Raw genomic sequence first — 21,615 nt, 5'->3', positions numbered from 1 at the left:
GGGTGGTTTAATTTTTAGGAGTGCATTACGGTCATCATATGTTTGTAGCGCTGCTGTTGGAACCAAGTATCTAAAAATTCTTTTTTTTCAAGATTGACCATGACACATCGTTAAATTTAAAAGGATTCCAAATTATACAGAATTGGGAAATATGATTGTTTGTAAAAGTTAAAGGCCTTTTGTAAATAGTCGTTTTTATCGCAGAACTACTTTTCTTCATAAAAATGTAGGTCAAGATATAAAACAGGAAGTTTCAAGTGAGAAATCTAAATATTGTGTATAAAAAGATAAGTGGAAAAACAAAGGTGGATATTTGATAGACAACTTTTTACCTTTGAACATAAAGTAACATCAAATATTGGAGTCTTTAACCTAAGAGACAGAGAGTTGTGTAGAATAAATGCTCTGACTTTGAGTGCACCAAACTTGTGTGTAGAGTAAAGGCTTAAGTCAAAGAAACGGCTTCGTCTTTGTGCCAAGAAACAAACTGAAGACTCTCAGTGTCGACTGTGTTTATAAGTGAACACTTTCTGTGACTCAACATGTGTGCACAGTAAATAAAACAGGTTACTGCACCTGAACGCCTGAAGGGAATTTCCTTGAAGAACAGGTTTGGTGAGGTGAGTTAAAAACATCTGAATGAATGTATTGACGAATGTGTTTGCTTCACCAGGTTAAAAAAATAATGACTAGAAAAAGACAAAAAATGGGGAAAAAGAAAGAACCAGAAAATAATAAACAGTTTAAAATGTTAGAGATTAATATATTAATATTAATATTTCTGCTTCATTGATGTGCAGCATTTTACTGTCATAGATGTTGACGATTGTGTTCATTTAAACTCTTTTTTATCTTGTTGGGTGGTTTAATTTTTAGCAATGCATCACTTTTTATACATTCATCATATATTCGCAGCGCTGCTGAAACTGAATGTTTCATCATTCAGTTCATCTTCCACGAGTGTTTTGCCATCGGACACATGGTTCACATTCCAAGAACACTTCCTTCCATCACGTCGAGTCGGACAGGACGAGGTACTCAGATCACATGACAACAGCAGCTCGCTGCAGACTCACAGATGAAGAAGATGTAGAGATCCTTGTTAAGTGAAACTATGTGTCCATGCTGTATATATGCTAAAAGATTTGGAATAAGTGGATTTCATTGTTTTTTATCTACAGAATCAACATGAAATCCTTCATATTTACTGACCTCCAAACCACTTTTCCTTGACCTCTGTGGAAAACGTCACGGGGTCAAGGAAACATGGTTAGGAGAAGTCCTGAGGAGTTAGGAAAAGACAGCGCAGTGTTTAGGGAACCTGAGGCTGGATTTGAATGGTCAGATTGTTTCGGGCTGGTGTGTGTGACGTTGGTTCTCCAGAACCGACTGTTAGGATCCTTCACGGCGGATGACCAAACCTGGAGGCATTAGGACCACGAGGCCAAACCGCACCTTGAGTCCAACAGGTGTGTGTAGTCGTGTTACTGGTCGGAGCCTCTAGAGGGAGACGTCACGCTGCTTCCTCACGCTGAAGCTCTTCTCCACCTGGAAACCGTTGTCTTGTTACTGCTCAGCTTACAGGTTGAGCCCCAATTTGTAATAGTTTAAAACGCCTGAATGAGGCGGACTATATAATAATATTGTTCACCCACTTTACAGACGTGTCCCTTAACGTCTCTTCTGCTGCAGTGTGTCGAGAGGCTGGATGAGGTGATGAAACCTTTAAGCCGAAGAGAGTGAGGCCTCACCTCATAAATCCCACGTTTCAGTGCTTCCTCACCGGCTCGTTGCATTACGATCAAACTAACCAGGACGGAACAAATAGAACCGAGAGTCCACACAGAAGAGAAGAGAGAGGAGGAAACACACTGAGGTGCAGGATCTCGAGTCCTTGAATCTTGTATGGAGCCAAAATGAATTTCTCTCTGGCTGTTCCTCATCGTTCCTGGGCCACCTCATTTATCTACAGGAACAAACGCATGGTCGGTTTTCTTCTCTGTTGACTGAGAACGTGACGACTGAAGCTGCGCGTGCTGCTCGGAGCTTTAACCTTTCCTGCGCAGCCGCGAAGCAGCTGGGATGAAGCCCACGTTTTTCATGGAGCCGAGGAGCCTGTGCTGCTGCTCATTCATCTCTCCCACGCAGCACACGTCGGTCACTGAGAGGCGGCGCAGTGCGCTCGTTCCTCGGCATTCCACTCGGCACGGGATCTACGGAGGATTACTGCGAGGGCGTGCAGGTACTCGAACTGCTGTTAAAGTTTCTGGCTGAAAACGAAGGAGAAAGGAAAGCGAAATGGAGGCCGAGATGATGCACACGCAATGTCTAAGAGCTATTCAAAGGTCGCACGCAGGCTGACGGAGGAGTTACGTCCAGATCACGTGAGATACGATCCTCGTGGTAACAGATTACGATGACCGGGTTTCAACTATATTAATTTCCTCATCTTCTCCCCTCCTGTTAGAGCGAAGGTTCAAAGGTCACAGACAGGTGTGACCTCTGATGGCTTTTCCACTCACATATTGTTGTCATGCAAAGGTTTTTATGTTGGGACGTTCTGAACCTCAACATCTGCCATTTATCTATTACTTCTCATACGTCCCAGGTTCATGTCATTGTGAATTTCATAAAGACCTTTATACTATTTGTGAGAAAATTAAGCTTTTTATTTCTGACAGATAGATTTTTATGATTTGAGAGATAAACAATCAGTATATATGAGCAAGTTCTACTTTGTTAGTTTCAGCCCTAATTAAAGGAACAGTAGATGGACGTTCATATAGTGGTGTAGAATTCACACATATTTACACACTGAGGGACAAACGATGACACTTTGACATGTGGAACAGCAAAATAAGTGTAAATCCTTTGCGTCATGGTTTTTCCTTCCCTGATCCTAATGTATTTTTTAGAGGGTGTTAAAGGTACTTTTAAAGTACTGCCTGCAGTTTAATACACCTCGTGCACTGTTGTAAACCTTTGACCAGCAGCGTGTAAGATGAGTCCTGATATAAAGTAAATGACAAGCACCTATCAGCCAATCAGAACCCTGTGCTTTCTGGTGCTATGAAAGTGGAACAAACGGCAAAAACTATAATGATAATAATAATAACAATAATACCTTCATTTTAAATTAAGCTTTTTGTTTCCGAGAAACGATTGTCCTGATTTGAGACGTTATGTAAACAAATCAGTATACTTACACAAGCTTTACTTTCTTACCTTCAGCTCTAATGAAAGGAATAGTAGATGGACGTTTATATTCTTGGGAAAACTTAAATAATGTTTAACTTGGTGGATCACGATCGTATCGCAGAGGACGGACTTTCTCTGAGCTGGTGCAGCCTCTTCCTGCTTAGAATGTCTGTTGTCTAAGTCTATTTAATGCAACGCCAAACATATTTTCTATGTCTTCTTCAGGGTGTTTTTCTTGTTTAAAGTACTTTTACTAGCTTTCGCGCTGTAAACCTGTGACCAGCAGTGTGATGAGTCCTGATGTAGAATATTAAATATTAAAAGAACCTGTGCTTTCTGTTAATTTATAATATATGCATTATTAAAAGTAACAATTCTCCTTCACTCCATTGGAAAGTTGTTGTAAAATCTGAGTATAAATCAAACATCACCACCTGTTGGTGACTAAAGAGCTTGTCAGCTACTTACGCAATAAAAGGAGGGAAAGTGAAACTTAAAGCTGATTTATTTCCTCGTTGCTGAACGGAGAACAGAGACGCATCACAGGGTGAGAAATCTCTACTAAACAAGCTCACAACCATCGAGATCTGTAATTCAGAGTCAGATTTGATCATTCAGAGCAAATGGCTGAAAAAATAGTTCTTTTTGAAAGTTACCTGAGCTGCCATGTTTGTTCAGAGACGTTCAGAGATCCCGTGTCTCTGAGCTGCAGCCACAGTTTCTGTTCAAGCTGCCTGCAGCGATTCTGGAAACAAGCTGGAAACAAGAACTGTCCCATCTGTAAAAGTAAGTCCTCAACGGATGAACCAGCAGTGAACTTAACACTGAAGGAACTCGCTGACTCCTTTGCTGACAGACAGAATAATGGATCAACTCAGACGGAACCAGAGAAGGAGAAAGAGGAGTTGGTGTGTGAAGAACATCCAGAAGTCCCTTATTGGTTCTGTGAGGACGAGCAGAAAGCTGTGTGTCCTGTCTGTGAGTTCTCTCTCCACCAGAGTCAAAAGGTGGTTCCTCTAGAACAAGCAGTCAGGAACCTGAAGGACCAGCTGAGATCTGACTTGGAGTCTCTGCAGGACAAGAGAGACAAACACCAACAAGTGGAGAAAACATACAATAAAGTGATCCAACTCTCCAAGAAGCAGCTGGTGTCCACAGAGCGGAAGATCAGAGCAGAGTTCGACAAGCTCCACCAGTTCCTGAGAGAGGAAGAGGAGTCCAGACTGGCAGCTCTGAGGGAGGAAGAGGAGCAGAAGGGGAAGACCATCAGCAGAGAGATGAAGATGATTGAAGAGCAGATCTCCTCTCTGTCAGACAGCATCTCTGCTGTTGAAGAAGACCTGCAGAAAGACAAGGTGTCGTTCCTCAGCAGTTATAAAGCCACTCAGACCAGAGCCAGAGTCCAGAGCTCACTGACAGATCCACAGCTGGTCTCAGGACCGCTGATAGATGTGGCCAAACACCTGGGCAACCTGTCCTTCAGAGTCTGGGAGAAGATGAAGGACCGGGTCCACTTCAGTCCTGTCATTCTGGACCCAAACACTGCAAACTACACCCTCTCTCTGTCTGATGATCTGACCAGTGTGAGACATGGAGACACAAAGCAGCAGCTGCCTGATAATCCAGAGAGATTCACTAAGTATGCAGAAGTTCTGGGCTCTGAGGGCTTCAGCTCAGGGAAACACAGCTGGGAGGTGGAGGTGGGAGACCATCATGACTGGTTTGTAGGTTTGGTTAAAGAGTCAGTTGACAGGAAGGGAGAGACAGGTTCTTCACCAGCTGATGGATTCTGGTGTTTAGCTCTTCAAAGTGGAGAATACACTAATGGAGCTGGTCGGACTGTCAGAGTGAAGAAGAGTCTCCAGAGGATCAGAGTCCAGCTGGACTATGACAGGGGGAAGGTGTCCTTCTACAACCCTGAAGACACGACTCACATCTACACTCACAGAGACACTTTCACTGAGAAACTCTTCCCATGGTTTAATATTGGAGACTCTAGTGACGCTAAAAGTGCTGATATCAAAATCTGTCAAACTGATGTTTCTCTGTGATGTTCAGTGAAGGTGGTGAAGTCAAAGTGATTCATCTGGAAGTTTATTATAGTTACTTTGTTGTTGTTGTGTTCTTTAAATATTTAAAAATTAAATTAAAGAAAGAAACTAAAGCATAAATAAGCAGAACTATGTGTGTGAGGGATAATGTTCCAAATAGTGTTTTTGGTGTAAATATCCTTCAAATACAGACAAGTAGATTTTCTGTGATTTTTTATTTTGAAATGTATAAATACTTTTTCTAAAGAGCAATAACGTTAAGTTTCCTTTAAAGGCTCTAGTTTATAATCACGTCACCACATAAAGCCTCTAAACTGTTCAGTTTCATGAATAAATGGTTCGATTCCTTCAGGTGTTTAATTTGCACATTAAATTGTTTATTGACAACTATGCAGAATAATGTTTTATTCATATCCTGAAGAAATGTTAAAGATTTCCAAATATACAATTAATGTAGAGGTATAATTTCATCATTTTTAGTCCAACAAGGTGGAGACAAAGTACACATTTTGGTTGCAGACTGTTTCCATCACAATCTGACCTCTGTTCAGTGTCTGGAAGAAAATGTCTGATCCTTCAAAACATTTCTATCCATCTCAGGGTTCAATCTAGGAGACAATCACACGTGAATCCACCTCTTGATTGATGCTTATTTGATTTATTTCTTATCTTAGTATCTCTGAAATCAAATACACAAATCACTGGCCTGTTTTTGTTTAACTGTATAATCTTAAATTCAATTCAGATGTTGTATTTCCAGAGTTCTACTAAATAAAAGACTTTATTCTCATTCACACCTTTCTGTTCCATTCCTCATCCTGTGTTCCTCTCATTGTTTAATTCTGGGTTTGTGTTGGTTGATGAGATGTAGAAGTACGTACAAGAGGTGAAGGACACTGAGCACCAACACTGGTGAGCTGCAGCTACATATTAGTGTCTATTCCTGATGAAGACAAGATCATCAGTCTTTAACTAGAAGGACTTTATTCCAGTTTCAGAGAACACGCGTCCTGATATCTGGACAAACACAATAAAATGATAATGAATAATTGTAATGAGGAATATCATGATGATCTGGTCTGTTGACATCAACGTTCTGTAGATATTGTAGAGCAGCAGTGAAGGAATTATTCAGATCCTTTACTGCAGTAAAAGTACTCACACCCAACTGTGAAAAAGTCCTTCTAAACCTTACTTATGTAAAAGTATCATGTGTAAAATGTACTTCAAGAAAGATCCTCATTGTGCAGTAAAATGTTTCCTGTCTGTTATACATGAAGTTTCTGGATGAATATTTCTGCTTCATTGATGTGCAGCATTTTACTGTCATAGATGTTGACGCTTGTGTTCTTTTAAACTGCTTTGTATCCTGTTGGGTGGTTTAATTTTTAGGAGTGCATTACGGTCATCATATGTTTGTAGCGCTGCTGTTGGAACCAAGTATCTAAAAATTCTTTTTTTTCAAGATTGACCATGACACATCGTTAAAGTTAAAAGGATTCCAAATTATACAGAATTGGGAAATATGATTGTTTGTAAAAGTTAAAGGCCTTTTGTAAATAGTCGTTTTTATCGCAGAACTACTTTTCTTCATAAAAATGTAGGTTAAGATATAAAACAGGAAGTTTCAAGTGAGAAATCTAAATATTGTGGATAAAAAGATAAGTGGAAAAACAAAGGTGGATATTTGATAGTCAACTTTTTACCTTTGAACATAAAGTAACATCAAATATTGGAGTCTTTAACCTAAGAGACAGAGAGTTGTGTAGAATAAATGCTCTGACTTTGAGTGCACCAAACTTGTGTGTAGAGTAAAGGCTTAAGTCAAAGAAACGACTTCGTCTTTGTGCCAAGAAACAAACTGAAGTCTCTCAGTGTCGACTGTGTTTATAAGTGAACACTTTCTGTGACTCAACATGTGTGAACAATAAATAAAACAGGTTACTGCACCTGAACGCCTGAAGGGAATTTCCTTGAAGAACAGGTTTGGTGAGGTGAGTTAAAAACATCTGAATGAATGTATTGACGAATGTGTTTGCATCACCAGGTTAAAAAAATAATGACTAGAAAAAGACAAAAAATGGGGAAAAAGAAAGAACCAGAAAATAATAAACAGTTTAAAATGTTAGAGATTAATATATTAATATTAATATTTCTGCTTCATTGATGTGCAGCATTTTACTGTCATAGATGTTGACGATTGTGTTCATTTAAACTGCTTTATATCCTGTTGGGTGGATTAATTTTTAGCAATGCATCACTTTTTATACATTCATCATATATTCGCAGCGCTGCTGAAACTGAATGTTTCATCATTCAGTTCATCTTCCACGAGTGTTTTGCCATCGGACACATGGTTCACATTCCAAGAACACTTCCTTCCATCACGTCGAGTCGGACAGGACGAGGTACTCAGATCACATGACAACAGCAGCTCGCTGCAGACTCACAGATGAAGAAGATGTAGAGATCCTTGTTAAGTGAAACTATGTGTCCATGCTGTAAATATGCTAAAAGATTTGGAATAAGTGGATTTCATTGTTTTTTATCTACAGAATCAACATGAAATCCTTCATATTTACTGACCTCCAAACCACTTTTCCTTGACCTCTGTGGAAAACGTCACGGGGTCAAGGAAACATGGTTAGGAGAAGTCCTGAGGAGTTAGGAAAAGACAGCGCAGTGTTTAGGGAACCTGAGGCTGGATTTGAATGGTCAGATTGTTTCGGGCTGGTGTGTGTGACGTTGGTTCTCCAGAACCGACTGTTAGGATCCTTCATGGCGGATGACCAAACCTGGAGGCATTAGGACCACGAGGCCAAACCGCACCTTGAGTCCAACAGGTGTGTGTAGTCGTGTTACTGGTCGGAGCCTCTAGAGGGAGACGTCACGCTGCTTCCTCACGCTGAAGCTCTTCTCCACCTGGAAACCGTTGTCTTGTTACTGCTCAGCTTACAGGTTGAGCCCCAATTTGTAATAGTTTAAAACGCCTGAATGAGGCGGACTATATAATAATATTGTTCACCCACTTTACAGACGTGTCCCTTAACGTCTCTTCTGCTGCAGTGTGTCGAGAGGCTGGATGAGGTGATGAAACCTTTAAGCCGAAGAGAGTGAGGCCTCACCTCATAAATCCCACGTTTCAGTGCTTCCTCACCGGCTCGTTGCATTACGATCAAACTAACCAGGACGGAACAAATAGAACCGAGAGTCCACACAGAAGAGAAGAGAGAGGAGGAAACACACTGAGGTGCAGGATCTCGAGTCCTTGAATCTTGTATGGAGCCAAAATGAATTTCTCTCTGGCTGTTCCTCATCGTTCCTGGGCCACCTCATTTATCTACAGGAACAAACGCACGGTCGGTTTTCTTCTCTGTTGACTGAGAACGTGACGACTGAAGCTGCGCGTGCTGCTCGGAGCTTTAACCTTTCCTGCGCAGCCGCGAAGCAGCCGGGATGAAGCCCACGTTTTTCATGGAGCCGAGGAGCCTGTGCTGCTGCTCATTCATCTCTCCCACGCAGCACACGTCGGTCACTGAGAGGCGGCGCAGTGCGCTCGTTCCTCGGCATTCCACTCGGCACGGGATCTACGGAGGATTACTGCGAGGGCGTGCAGGTACTCGAACTGCGCCGAGGAGCCGGACGTGTTCCCTTTTCGTAGCATCGCCGCCGACTTCTGCTGGTTAAAGTTTCTGGCTGAAAACGAAGGAGAAAGGAAAGCGAAATGGAGGCCGAGATGATGCACACGCAATGTCTACGAGCTATTCAAAGGTCGCACGCAGGCTGACGGAGGAGTTACGTCCAGATCACGTGAGATACGATCCTCGTGGTAACAGATTACGATGACCGGGTTTCAACTATATTCATTTCCTCATCCTCTCCCCTCCTGTTAGAGCGAAGGTTCAAAGGTCACAGACAGGTGTGACCTCTGATGGCTTTTCCACTCACATATTGTTGTCATGCAAAGGTTTTTATGTTGGGACGTTCTGAACCTCAACATCTGTCATTTATCTATAACTTCTCATACGTCCCAGGTTCATGTCATTGTGAATTTCGTAAAGACCTTTATACTATTTGTGAGAAAATTAACCTTTTTATTTCTGATAGATTTTTATGATTTGAGAGATAAACAATCAGTATATATGAGCAAGTTCTACTTTGTTAGTTTCAGCCCTAATAAAAGGAACAGTAGATGGACGTTCATATAGTGGTGTAGAATTCACACATATTTACACACTGAGGGACAAACGATGACACTTTGACATGTGGAACAGCAAAATAAGTGTAAATCCTTTGCGTCATGGTTTTTCCTTCACTGATCCTAATGTATTTTTTAGAGGGTGTTAAAGGTACTTTCAAAGTACTGCCTGCAGTTTAATACACCTCGTGCACTGTTGTAAACATTTGACCAGCAGCGTGTAAGATGAGTCCTGATATAAAGTAAATGACAAGCACCTATCAGCCAATCAGAACCCTGTGCTTTCTGGTGCTATGAAAGTGGAACAAACGGCAAAAACTATAATGATAATAATAATAACAATAATACCTTCATTTTAAATTAAGCTTTTTGTTTCCAAGAAACGATTGTCCTGATTTGAGACGTAATGTAAACAAATCAGTATACTTACACAAGCTTTACTTTCTTACCTTCAGCTCTAATGAAGGATGAAGGAAATGAATGAAGGAAAACTTAAATAATGTATAACTTGGTGGATCACGATCGTATCGCAGAGGACGGACTTTCTCTGAGCTGGTGCAGCCTCTTCCTGCTTAGAATGTCTGTTGTCTAAGTCTATTTAATGCAACGCCAAACATAGTTTCTATGTCTTCTTCAGGGTGTTTTTCTTGTTTAAAGTACTTTTACTAGCTTGCGCGGTGTAAACCTGTGACCAGCAGTGTGATGAGTCCTGATGTAGAATATTAAATATTAAAAGAACCTGTGCTTTCTGTTGCTTTAAAAGTGGAACAAACGGCACAAACAACATAGTGTTCAAGGTAACAATACAGAAAAAAGGTGTTTGAATATAATGAGACAGTTAAATACTGCAAAGCTCAGCTAAAGGTAATCAGGTAACATCTACTTGAACTTTATCCGGCTGGTCTCATTCAACATTTGTATTAAAATGTACAACATCAAAAGATGATCAGTCTTTTAAAAGAAGGACTTTATTCCAGTAAAGGCTTATGCCAAGAAGCAAACTATAAAGTAGTTTGTAACAATCAACAATGAGCAATATTAAAAGTAACAATTCTCCTTCACTCCATTGGAAAGTTGTTGTAAAATCTGCGTATAAATCAAACATCACCACCTGTTGGTGACTAAAGAGCTTGTCAGCTGCTTACACAATAAAAGGAGGGAAAGTGAAACTTAAAGCTGATTTATTTCCTCGTTGCTGAACGGAGAGCAGAGACGCATCACAGGGTGAGAAATCTCTACTAAACAAGATCACAACCATCGAGATCTGTAATTCAGAGTCATATTTGATAAGTCAGAGCAAATGGCTGAAAAAATAGTTCTTTTTGAAAGTTTCCTGAGCTGCCATGTTTGTTCAGAGACGTTCAGAGATCCCGTGTCTCTGAGCTGCGGCCACAGCTTCTGTTCAAGCTGCCTGCAGCGATTCTGGGAACAAGCTGGAAACAAGAACTGTCCCATCTGTAAAAGTAAGTCCTCAACGGATGAACCAGCAGTGAACTTAACACTGAAGGGACTCGCTGACTCCTTTGCTGACAGACAGAATAATGAATCAACTCAGACGGAACCAGAGAAGGAGAAAGAGGAGGTGGTGTGTGAAGAACATCCAGAAGTCCCTTATTGGTTCTGTGAGGACGAGCAGAAAGCTGTGTGTCTTGTCTGTGAGTTCTCTCTCCACCAGACTCGCAAGGTGGTTCCTCTAGAACAAGCAGTCAAGAACCTGAAGGACCAGCTGAGATCTGACTTGGAGTCTCTGCAGGACAAGAGGGACAAACACCAACAAGTGGAGAAAACATACAATCAAGTGATCCAACTCTCCAAGAAGCAGCTGGTGTCCACAGAGAGGAAGATCAGAGCAGAGTTCAACAAGCTCCACCAGTTCCTGAGAGAGGAAGAGGAGTCCAGACTGGCAGCTCTGAGGGAGGAAGAGGAGCAGAAGGGGAAGACCATCAGCAGAGAGATGAAGATGATTGAGGAGAAGATCTCCTCTCTGTCAGACAGCATCTCTGCTGTTGAAGAAGACCTGCAGAAAGACAAGGTGTCGCTCCTCAGCAGTTATAAAGCCACTCGGACCAGAGCCAGAGTCCAGAGCTCACTGACAGATCCACAGCTGGTCTCAGGAGCGCTGATAGATGTGGCCAAACACCTGGGCAACCTGTCCTTCAGAGTCTGGGAGAAGATGAAGGACCTGGTCCACTTCAGTCCTGTCATTCTGGACCCAAACACTGCAAAGTACAATCTCTCTCTGTCTGATGATCTGACCAGTGTGAGACGTGGAGACACAAAGCAGCAGCTTCCTGATAATCCAGAGAGATTCACTAAGTATCCAGAAGTTCTGGGCTCTGAGGGCTTCAGCTCAGGGAAACACAGCTGGGAGGTGGAGGTGGGAGACCATCCTTACTGGCTTGTAGGTTTAGTTAAAGAGTCAGTTAACAGGAAGGGAGAGAGAGGTGCTTCACCAGATGATGGATGCTGGTGTTTAGTTCATCACAGTGGAAAATACACTGATGGAGCTGGTCAGACTGTCAGAGTGAAGAAGAGACTCCAGAGGATCAGAGTCCAGCTGGACTACGACAGGGGGAAGGTGTCCTTCTACCACCCTGAAGACACGACTCCCGTCTGCACTCTCAGAGACACTTTCACTGAGAAACTCTTCCCATGGTTTAATATTGGAAAGTCTGGTGACGCTAAAACTCCTGATATCAAAATCTGTCAAGCTGATGTTTCTCTGTGATGTTCAGTGAAGGTGGTGAAGTCAAAGTGATTCATCTGGAAGTTGTTTATTATAGTTACTTTGTTGTTGTTGTGTTCTTTAAATATTTTCAAATTAAAGAAAGAAACTAAGGCATAAACTATGTGTGTGAGGGATAATGTTCTAAATAGAGTTTTTGGTGTAAATTTCCTTCAAGTACGAGTAGATTTACTGTGATTTTTTATTTTGAAATGTATAAATACTTTTTTCTAAAGAGCAATAACGTTAAGTTTCCTTTAAAGGCTTTAGTTTATAATCACGTCACCACATAAAGCCTCTAAACTGTTCAGTTTCATGAATAAATGGTTCGATTCCTTCAGGTGTTTAATTTGCACATTAAAGTGTTTATTGACAACGATGCAGAATAATGTTTTATTCATATTCTGAAGAAATGTTAAACATTTCCAAATATACAATTAATGTAGAGGTATAATTTCATCATTTTTAGTCCAACAAGGTGGAGACAAAGTACACATTTTGGTTGCAGACTGTTTCCATCACAATCTGACCTCTGTTCAGTGTCCGGAAGAAAATGTCTGATCCTTCAGAACATTTCTATCCATCTCAGGGTTCAATCTAGGAGACAATCACACGTGAATCCACCTCTTGATTGATGCTTATTTGATTTATTTCTTATCTTACTGTCTCTGAAATCAAATACACAAATCACTGGCCTGTTTTTGTTTAACTGTATAATCTTAAATTCAGATGTTGTATTTCCAGAGTTCTACTAAATAAAATACTTTATTCTCATTCACACCTTTCTGTTCCATTCTTCATCCTGTGTTCCTCTCATTGTTTAATTCTGGGTTTGTGTTGGTTGATGAGATGTAGAAGTACGTACAAGAGGTGAAGGACACTGAGCACCAACACTGGTGAGCTGCAGCTACATATTAGTGTCTATTCCTGATGAAGAAAAGATCATCAGTCTTTAACTAGAAGGACTTTATTCCAGTTTCAGAGAACACGCGTCCTGATATCTGGACAAACACAATAAAACGATAACGAATAATTGTAATGAGGAATATCACGATGATCTGGTCTGTTGACATCAACGTTCTGTAGATATTGTAGAGCAGCAGTGAAGGAAGTATTCAGATCCTTTACTGCAGTAAAAGTACTCACACCCAACTGTGAAAAAGTCCTTCTAAACCTTACTTATGTAAAAGTATCATGTGTAAAATGTACTTCAAGAAAGATCCTCATTGTGCAGTAAAATGTTTCCTGTCTGTTATACATGAAGTTTCTGGATGAATATTTCTGCTTCATTGATGTGCAGCATTTTACTGTCATAGATGTTGACGCTTGTGTTCATTTAAACTGCTTTATATCCTGTTGGGTGGTTTAATTTTTAGGAGTGCATTACGGTCATTATATGTTTGTAGCGCTGCTGTTGGAACCAAGTATCTAAAAATTCTTTTTTTTCAAGATTGACCATGACACATCGTTAAAGTTAAAAGGATTCCAAATTATACAGAATTGGGAAATATGATTGTTTGTAAAAGTTAAAGGCCTTTTGTAAATAGTCGTTTTTATCGCAGAACTACTTTTCTTCATAAAAATGTAGGTTAAGATATAAAACAGGAAGTTTCAAGTGAGAAATCTAAATATTGTGGATAAAAAGTTAAGTGGAAAAACAAAGGTGGATATTTGATAGACAACTTTTTACCTTTGAACATAAAGTAACATCAAATATTGGAGTCTTTAACCTAAGAGACAGAGAGTTGTGTAGAATAAATGCTCTGACTTTGAGTGCACCAAACGTGTGTGTAGAGTAAAGGCTTAAGTCAAAGAAACGGCTTCGTCTTTGTGCCAAGAAACAAACTGAAGACTCTCAGTGTCGACTGTGTTTATAAGTGAACACGTTCTGTGACTCAACATGTGTGCACAGTAAATAAAACAGGTTACTGCACCTGAACGCCTGAAGGGAATTTCCTTGAAGAACAGGTTTGGTGAGGTGAGTTAAAAACATCTGAATGAATGTATTGACGAATGTGTTTGCTTCACCAGGTTAAAAAAATAATGACTAGAAAAAGACAAAAAATGGGGAAAAAGAAAGAACCAGAAAATAATAAACAGTTTAAAATGTTAGAGATTAATATATTAATATTAATATTTCTGCTTCATTGATGTGCAGCATTTTACTGTCATAGATGTTGACGCTTGTGTTCATTTAAACTGCTTTATATCCTGTTGGGTGGTTTAATTTTTAGGAGTGCATTACGGTCATCATATATTTGTAGCGCTGCTGTTGGAACCAGGTATCTAAAAATTCTTTTTTTTCAAGATTGGTCATGAATATCGTTAAAGTTAAAAGAATTCCAAATTATACAGAATTGGAAAATATGATTGTTTGTAAAAGTTAAAGGCCTTTTGTAAATCGTCGTTTTTATCGCAGAACTACTTTTCTTCATAAAAATGTAGGTCAAGATATAAAACAGGAAGTTTCAAGTGAGAAATCTAAATATTGTGGATAAAAAGATAAGTGGAAAAACTAAGGTGGATATTTGATAGACAACTTTTTACCTTTGAACATAAAGTAACATCAAATATTGGAGTCTTTAACCTAAGAGACAGAGAGTTGTGTAGAATAAATGCTCTGACTTTGAGTGCACCAAACGTGTGTGTAGAGTAAAGGCTTAAGTCAAAGAAACGACTTCGTCTTTGTGCCAAGAAACAAACTGAAGTCTCTCAGTGTCGACTGTGTTTATAAGTGAACACTTTCTGTGACTCAACATGTGTGCACAGTAAATAAAACAGGTTACTGCACCTGAACGCCTGAAGGGAATTTCCTTGAAGAACAGGTTTGGTGAGGTGAGTTAAAAACATCTGAATGAATGTATTGACGAATGTGTTTGCTTCACCAGGTTAAAAAAATAATGACTAGAAAAAGACCAAAAATGCGGAAAAAGAAAGAACCAGAAAATAATAAACAGTTTAAAATGTTAGAGATTAATATGTTAATATTAATATTTCTGCTTCATTGATGTGCAGCATTTTTCTGTCATAGATGTTGACGCTTGTGTTCATTTAAACTCTTTTATATCTTGTTGGGTGGTTTAATTTTTAGCAATGCATCACTTTTTATACATTCATCATATATTCGCAGCGCTGCGGAAACTGAATGTTTCATCATTCAGTTCATCTTCCACCAGTGTTTTGCCATCGGACACATGGTTCACATTCCAAGAACACTTCCTTCCATCACGTCGAGTCGGACAGGACGAGGTACTCAGATCACATGACAACAGCAGCTCGCTGCAGACTCACAGATGAAGAAGATGTAGAGATCCTTGTTAAGTGAAACTATGTGTCCATGCTGTATATATGCTAAAAGATTTGGAATAAGTGGATTTCATTGTTTTTTATCTACAGAATCAACATGAAACCCTTCATATTTACTGACCTCCAAACCACTTTTCCTTGACCTCTGTGGAAAACGTCACGGGGTCAAGGAAACATGGTTAGGAGAAGTCCTGAGGAGTTAGGAAAAGACAGCGCAGTGTTTAGGGAACCTGAGGCTGGATTTGAATGGTCAGATTGTTTCGGGCTGGTGTGTGTGACGTTGGTTCTCCAGAACCGACTGTTAGGATCCTTCACGGCGGATGACCAAACCTGGAGGCATTAGGACCACGAGGCCAAACCGCACCTTGAGTCCAACAGGTGTGTGTAGTCGTGTTACTGGTCGGAGCCTCTAGAGGGAGACGTCACGCTGCTTCCTCACGCTGAAGCTCTTCTCCACCTGGAAACCGTTGTCTTGTTACTGCTCAGCTTACAGGTTGAGCCCCAATTTGTAATAGTTTAAAACGCCTGAATGAGGCGGACTATATAATAATATTGTTCACCCACTTTACAGACGTGTCCCTTAACGTCTCTTCTGCTGCAGTGTGTCGAGAGGCTGGATGAGGTGATGAAACCTTTAAGCCGAAGGAAGTGAGGCCTCACCTCATAAATCCCACGTTTCAGTGCTTCCTCACCGGCTCGTTGCATTACGATCAAACTAACCAGGACGGAACAAATAGAACCGAGAGTCCACACAGAAGAGAAGAGAGAGGAGGAAACACACTGAGGTGCAGGATCTCGAGTCCTTGAATCTTGTATGGAGCCAAAATGAATTTCTCTCTGGCTGTTCCTCATCGTTCCTGGGCCACCTCATTTATCTACAGGAACAAACGCATGGTCGGTTTTCTTCTCTGTTGACTGAGAACGTGACGACTGAAGCTGCGCGTGCTGCTCGGAGCTTTAACCTTTCCTGCGCAGCCGCGAAGCAGCTGGGATGAAGCCCACGTTTTTCATGGAGCCGAGGAGCCTGTGCTGCTGCTCATTCATCTCTCCCACGCAGCACACGTCGGTCACTGAGAGGCGGCGCAGTGCGCTCGTTCCTCGGCATTCCACTCGGCACGGGATCTACGGAGGATTACTGCGAGGGCGTGCAGGTACTCGAACTGCTGTTAAAGTTTCTGGCTGAAAACGAAGGAGAAAGGAAAGCGAAATGGAGGCCGAGATGATGCACACGCAATGTCTACGAGCTATTCAAAGGTCGCACGCAGGCTGACGGAGGAGTTACGTCCAGATCACGTGAGATACGATCCTCGTGGTAACAGATTACGATGACCGGGTTTCAACTATATTCATTTCCTCATCTTCTCCCCTCCTGTTAGAGCGAAGGTTCAAAGGTCACAGACAGGTGTGACCTCTGATGGTTTTTCCACTCACATATTGTTGTCATGCAAAGGTTTTTATGTTGGGACGTTCTGAACCTCAACATCTGTCATTTATCTATAACTTCTCATACGTCCCAGGTTCATGTCATTGTGAATTTCATAAAGACCTTTATACTATTTGTGAGAAAATTAAGCTTTTTATTTCTGACAGATAGATTTTTATGATTTGAGAGATAAACAATCAGTATATATGAGCAAGTTCTACTTTGTTAGTTTCAGCCCTAATTAAAGGAACAGTAGATGGACGTTCATATAGTGGTGTAGAATTCACACATATTTACACACTGAGGGACAAACGATGACACTTTGACATGTGGAACAGCAAAATAAGTGTAAATCCTTTGCGTCATGGTTTTTCGTTCATTGATCCTAATGTATTTTTTAGAGGGTGTTAAAGGTACTTTCAAAGTACTGCCTGCAGTTTAATACACCTCGTGCACTGTTGTAAACATTTGACCAGCAGGGTGTAAGATGAGTCCTGATATAAAGTAAATGACAAGCACCTATCGGCCAATCAGAACCCTGTGCTTTCTGGTGCTATGAAAGTGGAACAAACGGCAAAAACAATAAAAATAATACCTTCATTTTAAATTAAGCTTTTTGTTTCCAAGAAACGATTGTCCTGATTTGAGACGTTATGTAAACAAATCAGTATACTTACACAAGCTTTACTTTCTTACCTTCAGCTCTAATGAAAGGAATAGTAGATGGACGTTTATATTCTTGGGAAAACTTAAATGTTTAACTTGGTGGATCACGATCGTATCGCAGAGGACGGACTTTCTCTGAGCTGGTGCAGCCTCTTCCTGCTTAGAATGTCTGTTGTCTAAGTCTATTTAATGCAACGCCAAACATATTTTCTATGTCTTCTTCAGGTTGTTTTTCTTGTTTAAAGTACTTTTACTAGCTTGCGCGCTGTAAACCTGTGACCAGCAGTGTGATGAGTCCTGATGTAGAATATTAAATATTAAAAGAACCTGTGCTTTCTGTTGCTTTATAATATATGCATTATTAAAAGTAACAATTCTCCTTCACTCCATTGGAAAGTTGTTGTAAAATCTGAGTATAAATCAAACATCACCACCTGTTGGTGACTAAAGAGCTTGTCAGCTGCTTACACAATAAAAGGAGGGAAAGTGAAACTTAAAGCTGATTTATTTCCTCGTTGCTGAGCAGAGAGCAGAGACGCATCACAGGGTGAGAAATCTCTACTAAACAAGATCGGAACCATCGAGATCTGTAATTCAGAGTCAGATTTGATAAGTCAGAGCAAATGGCTGAAAAAATAGTTCTTTTTGAAAGTTTCCTGAGCTGCCATGTTTGTTCAGAGACGTTCAGAGATCCCGTGTCTCTGAGCTGCAGCCACAGCTTCTGTTCAAGCTGCCTGCAGCGATTCTGGGAACAAGCTGGAAACAAGAACTGTCCCATTTGTAAAAGTAAGTCCTCAACAGATGAACCAGCAGTGAACTTAACACTGAAGGGACTCGCTGACTCCTTTGCTGACAGACAGAATAATGGATCAACTCAGACGGAACCAGAGAAGGAGAAAGAGGAGGTGGTGTGTGAAGAACATCCAGAAGTCCCTTATTGGTTCTGTGAGGACGAGCAGAAAGCTGTGTGTCCTGTCTGTGAGTTCTCTCTCCACCAGAGTCACAAGGTGGTTCCTCTAGAACAAGCAGTCAGGAACCTGAAGGACCAGCTGAGACCTGACTTGGAGTCTCTGGAGGACAAGAGGGACAAACACCAACAAGTGGAGAAAACATACAATGAAGTGATCCAACTCTCCAAGGAGCAGCTGGTGTCCACAAAGAGGAAGATCAGAGCAGAGTTCAACAAGCTCCACCAGTTCCTGAGAGAGGAAGAGGAGTCCAGACTGGAAGCTCTGAGGGAGGAAGAGGAGCAGAAGGGGAAGACCATCAGCAGAGAGATGAAGATGATTGAGGAGCAGATCTCCTCTCTGTCAGACAGCATCTCTGCTGTTGAAGAAGACCTGCAGAAAGACAACGTGTCGTTCCTCAGCAGTTATAAAGCCACTCAGACCAGAGCCAGAGTCCAGAGCTCAGTGACAGATCCACAGCTGGTCTTAGGAGCGCTGATAGATGTGGCCAAACACCTGGGCAACCTGTCCTTCAGAGTCTGGGAGAAGATGAAGGACCTGGTCCACTTCAGTCCTGTCATTCTGGACCCAAACACTGCAGACTATGATCTCTATCTGTCTGATGATCTGACCAGTGTGAGATATGGAGACACAGACCAGCAGCTTCCTGATAATCCAGAGAGATTCACTACGTATGCAGATGTTCTGGGCTCTGAGGGCTTCAGCTCAGGGAAACACAGCTGGGAGGTGGAGGTGGGAGACCATCCTCACTGGCTTGTAGGTTTGGTTAAAGAGTCAGTTGACAGGAAGGGAGAGAGATATGATTCACCAAAACATGGATGCTGGTGTTTAGTTCATCACAGTGGAAAATACACTAATGGAGCTGGTCAGACTGTCAGAGTGAAGAAGAGTCTCCAGAGGATCAGAGTCCAGCTGGACTATGACAGGGGGGACGTGTCCTTCTACGACCCTGAAGACACGACTCCCGTCTGCACTCTCAGAGACACTTTCACTGAGAAACTCTTCCCATGGTTCAGTATTGGAGAGTCTGGTGATGCTAAAAGTGCTGATATCAAAATCTGTCAAGCTGATGTTTCTCTGTGATGTTCAGTGAAGGTGGTGAAGTCAAAGTGATTAATCTGAAAGTTGTTTATTATAGTTACTTTGTTGTTGTTGTGTTCTTTAAATATTTTCAAATTAAAGAAAGAAACTAAAGCATAAATAAGCAGAACTATGTGTGTGAGGGATAATGTTCTAAATAGTGTTTTTGGTGTAAATTTCCTTCAAGTACGAGTAGATTTACTGTGATTTTTTATTTTGAAATGTATAAATACTTTTTTCTAAAGAGCAATAACGTTAAGTTTCCTTTAAAGGCTTTAGTTTATAATCACGTCACCACATAAAGCTTCTAAACTGTTCAGTTTCATGAATAAATGGTTCGATTCCTTCAGGTGTTTAATTTGCACATTAAAGTGTTTATTGACAACTATGCAGAATAATGTTTTATTCATATCCTGAAGAAATGTTAAACATTTCCAAATATACAATTAATGTAGAGGTATAATTTCATCATTTTTAGTCCAACAAGGTGGAGACAAAGTACACATTTTGGTTGCAGACTGTTTCCATCACAATCTGACCTCTGTTCAGTGTCTGGAAGAAAATGTCTGATCCTTCAGAACATTTCTATCCATCTCAGGGTTCAATCTAGGAGACAATCACACGTGAATCCACCTCTTGATTGATGCTTATTTGATTTATTTCTTATCTTACTATCTCTGAAATCAAATACACAAATCACTGGCCTGTTTTTGTTTAACTGTATAATCTTAAATTCAATTCAGATGTTGTATTTCCAGAGTTCTACTAAATAAAATACTTTATTCTCATTCACACATTTCTTTTCCATTCTTCATCCTGTGTTCCTCTCATTGTTTAATTCTGGGTTTGTGTTGGTTGATGAGATGTAGAAGTACGTACAAGAGGTGAAGGACACTGTGCACCAACACTGGTGAGCTGCAGCTACATATTAGTGTCTATTCCTGATGAAGACAAGATCATCAGTCTTTAACTAGAAGGACTTTATTCCAGTTTCAGAGAACACGCGTCCTGATATCTGGACAAACACAATAAAATGATAATAAATAATTGTAATGAGGAATATCATGATGATCTGGTCTGTTGACGTCAACGTTCTGTAGATATTGTAGAGCAGCAGTGAAGGAAGTATTCAGATCCTTTACTGCAGTAAAAGTACTCACACCCAACTGTGAAAAAGTCCTTCTAAACCTTACTTATGTAAAAGTATCATGTGTAAAATGTACTTCAAGAAAGATCCTCATTGTGCAGTAAAATGTTTCCTGTCTGTTATACATGAAGTTTCTGGATGAATATTTCTGCTTCATTGATGTGCAGCATTTTTCTGTCATAGATGTTGACGCTTGTGTTCATTTAAACTGCTTTATATCCTGTTGTGTGGTTTAATTTTTAGGAGTGCATTACAGTCATTATATGTTTGTAGCGCTGCTGTTGGAACCAGGTATCTAAAAATTCTTCTTTTTTTTCAAGATTGACCATGACAAATCGTTAAAGTTAAAAGAATTCCAAATTATACAGAATTGGGAAATATGATTGTTTGTAAAAGTTAAAGGCCTTTTGTAAATAGTCGTTTTTATCGCAGAACTACTTTTCTTCATAAAAATCGTAGGTCAAGATATCATAATACAGGAAGTTTCAAGTGAGAAATCTAAATATTGTGGATAAAAAGATAAGTGGAAAAACAAAGGTGGATAGTTGATAGTCAACTTTTTACCTTTGAACATAAAGTAACATCAAATATTGGAGTCTTTAACCTAAGAGACAGAGAGTTGTGTAGAATAAATGCTCTGACTTTGAGTGCACCAAACGTGTGTGTAGAGTAAAGGCTTAAGTCAAAGAAACGGCTTCGTCTTTGTGTCCTGATATAAAGTAAATGACAAGCAGTTTAATACACCTCGTGCACTGTTGTAAACCTTTGACCAGCAGCGTGTAAGATGAGTCCTGATATAAAGTAAATGACAAGCACCTATCAGCCAATCAGAACCCTGTGCTTTCTGGTGCTA

At 40.5% G+C, this 21,615-nt stretch overlaps 3 protein-coding genes across 3 annotated transcripts; all 3 read left to right on the top strand.

Moving 5' to 3' along the window:
• The first annotated feature begins 3,653 nt into the window (after positions 1-3,653).
• LOC120830508 (zinc-binding protein A33-like) lies at positions 3,654-6,043 on the top strand. Its single transcript, XM_078086226.1, has one exon. It carries the CDS (start codon positions 3,822-3,824, stop codon positions 5,247-5,249), a length of 1,428 nt encoding a protein of 475 aa, XP_077942352.1. The 5' UTR covers positions 3,654-3,821; the 3' UTR covers positions 5,250-6,043.
• Positions 6,044-8,505: 2,462 nt separating this feature from the next.
• Positions 8,506-12,949, top strand: LOC120830506 (zinc-binding protein A33-like). Its single transcript, XM_040195191.2, has one exon. The coding sequence runs from the start codon at positions 10,748-10,750 to the stop codon at positions 12,173-12,175; it is 1,428 nt and encodes a 475-aa protein (XP_040051125.2). The 5' UTR covers positions 8,506-10,747; the 3' UTR covers positions 12,176-12,949.
• Positions 12,950-16,625: 3,676 nt separating this feature from the next.
• LOC120812939 (zinc-binding protein A33-like) lies at positions 16,626-20,407 on the top strand. The gene has a single exon (XM_078086225.1). It carries the CDS (start codon positions 18,191-18,193, stop codon positions 19,616-19,618), a length of 1,428 nt encoding a protein of 475 aa, XP_077942351.1. The 5' UTR covers positions 16,626-18,190; the 3' UTR covers positions 19,619-20,407.
• The last annotated feature ends 1,208 nt before the right edge of the window (positions 20,408-21,615 follow it).

This window comes from Gasterosteus aculeatus, chromosome 13 (assembly GCF_964276395.1).
Source record: "Gasterosteus aculeatus chromosome 13, fGasAcu3.hap1.1, whole genome shotgun sequence".
Classification (NCBI taxonomy): Eukaryota; Metazoa; Chordata; class Actinopteri; order Perciformes; family Gasterosteidae; genus Gasterosteus; species Gasterosteus aculeatus.
The sequence above is the reverse complement of the archived record's forward strand: the minus strand, read 5'-3'. Positions and strand labels throughout refer to the sequence as shown.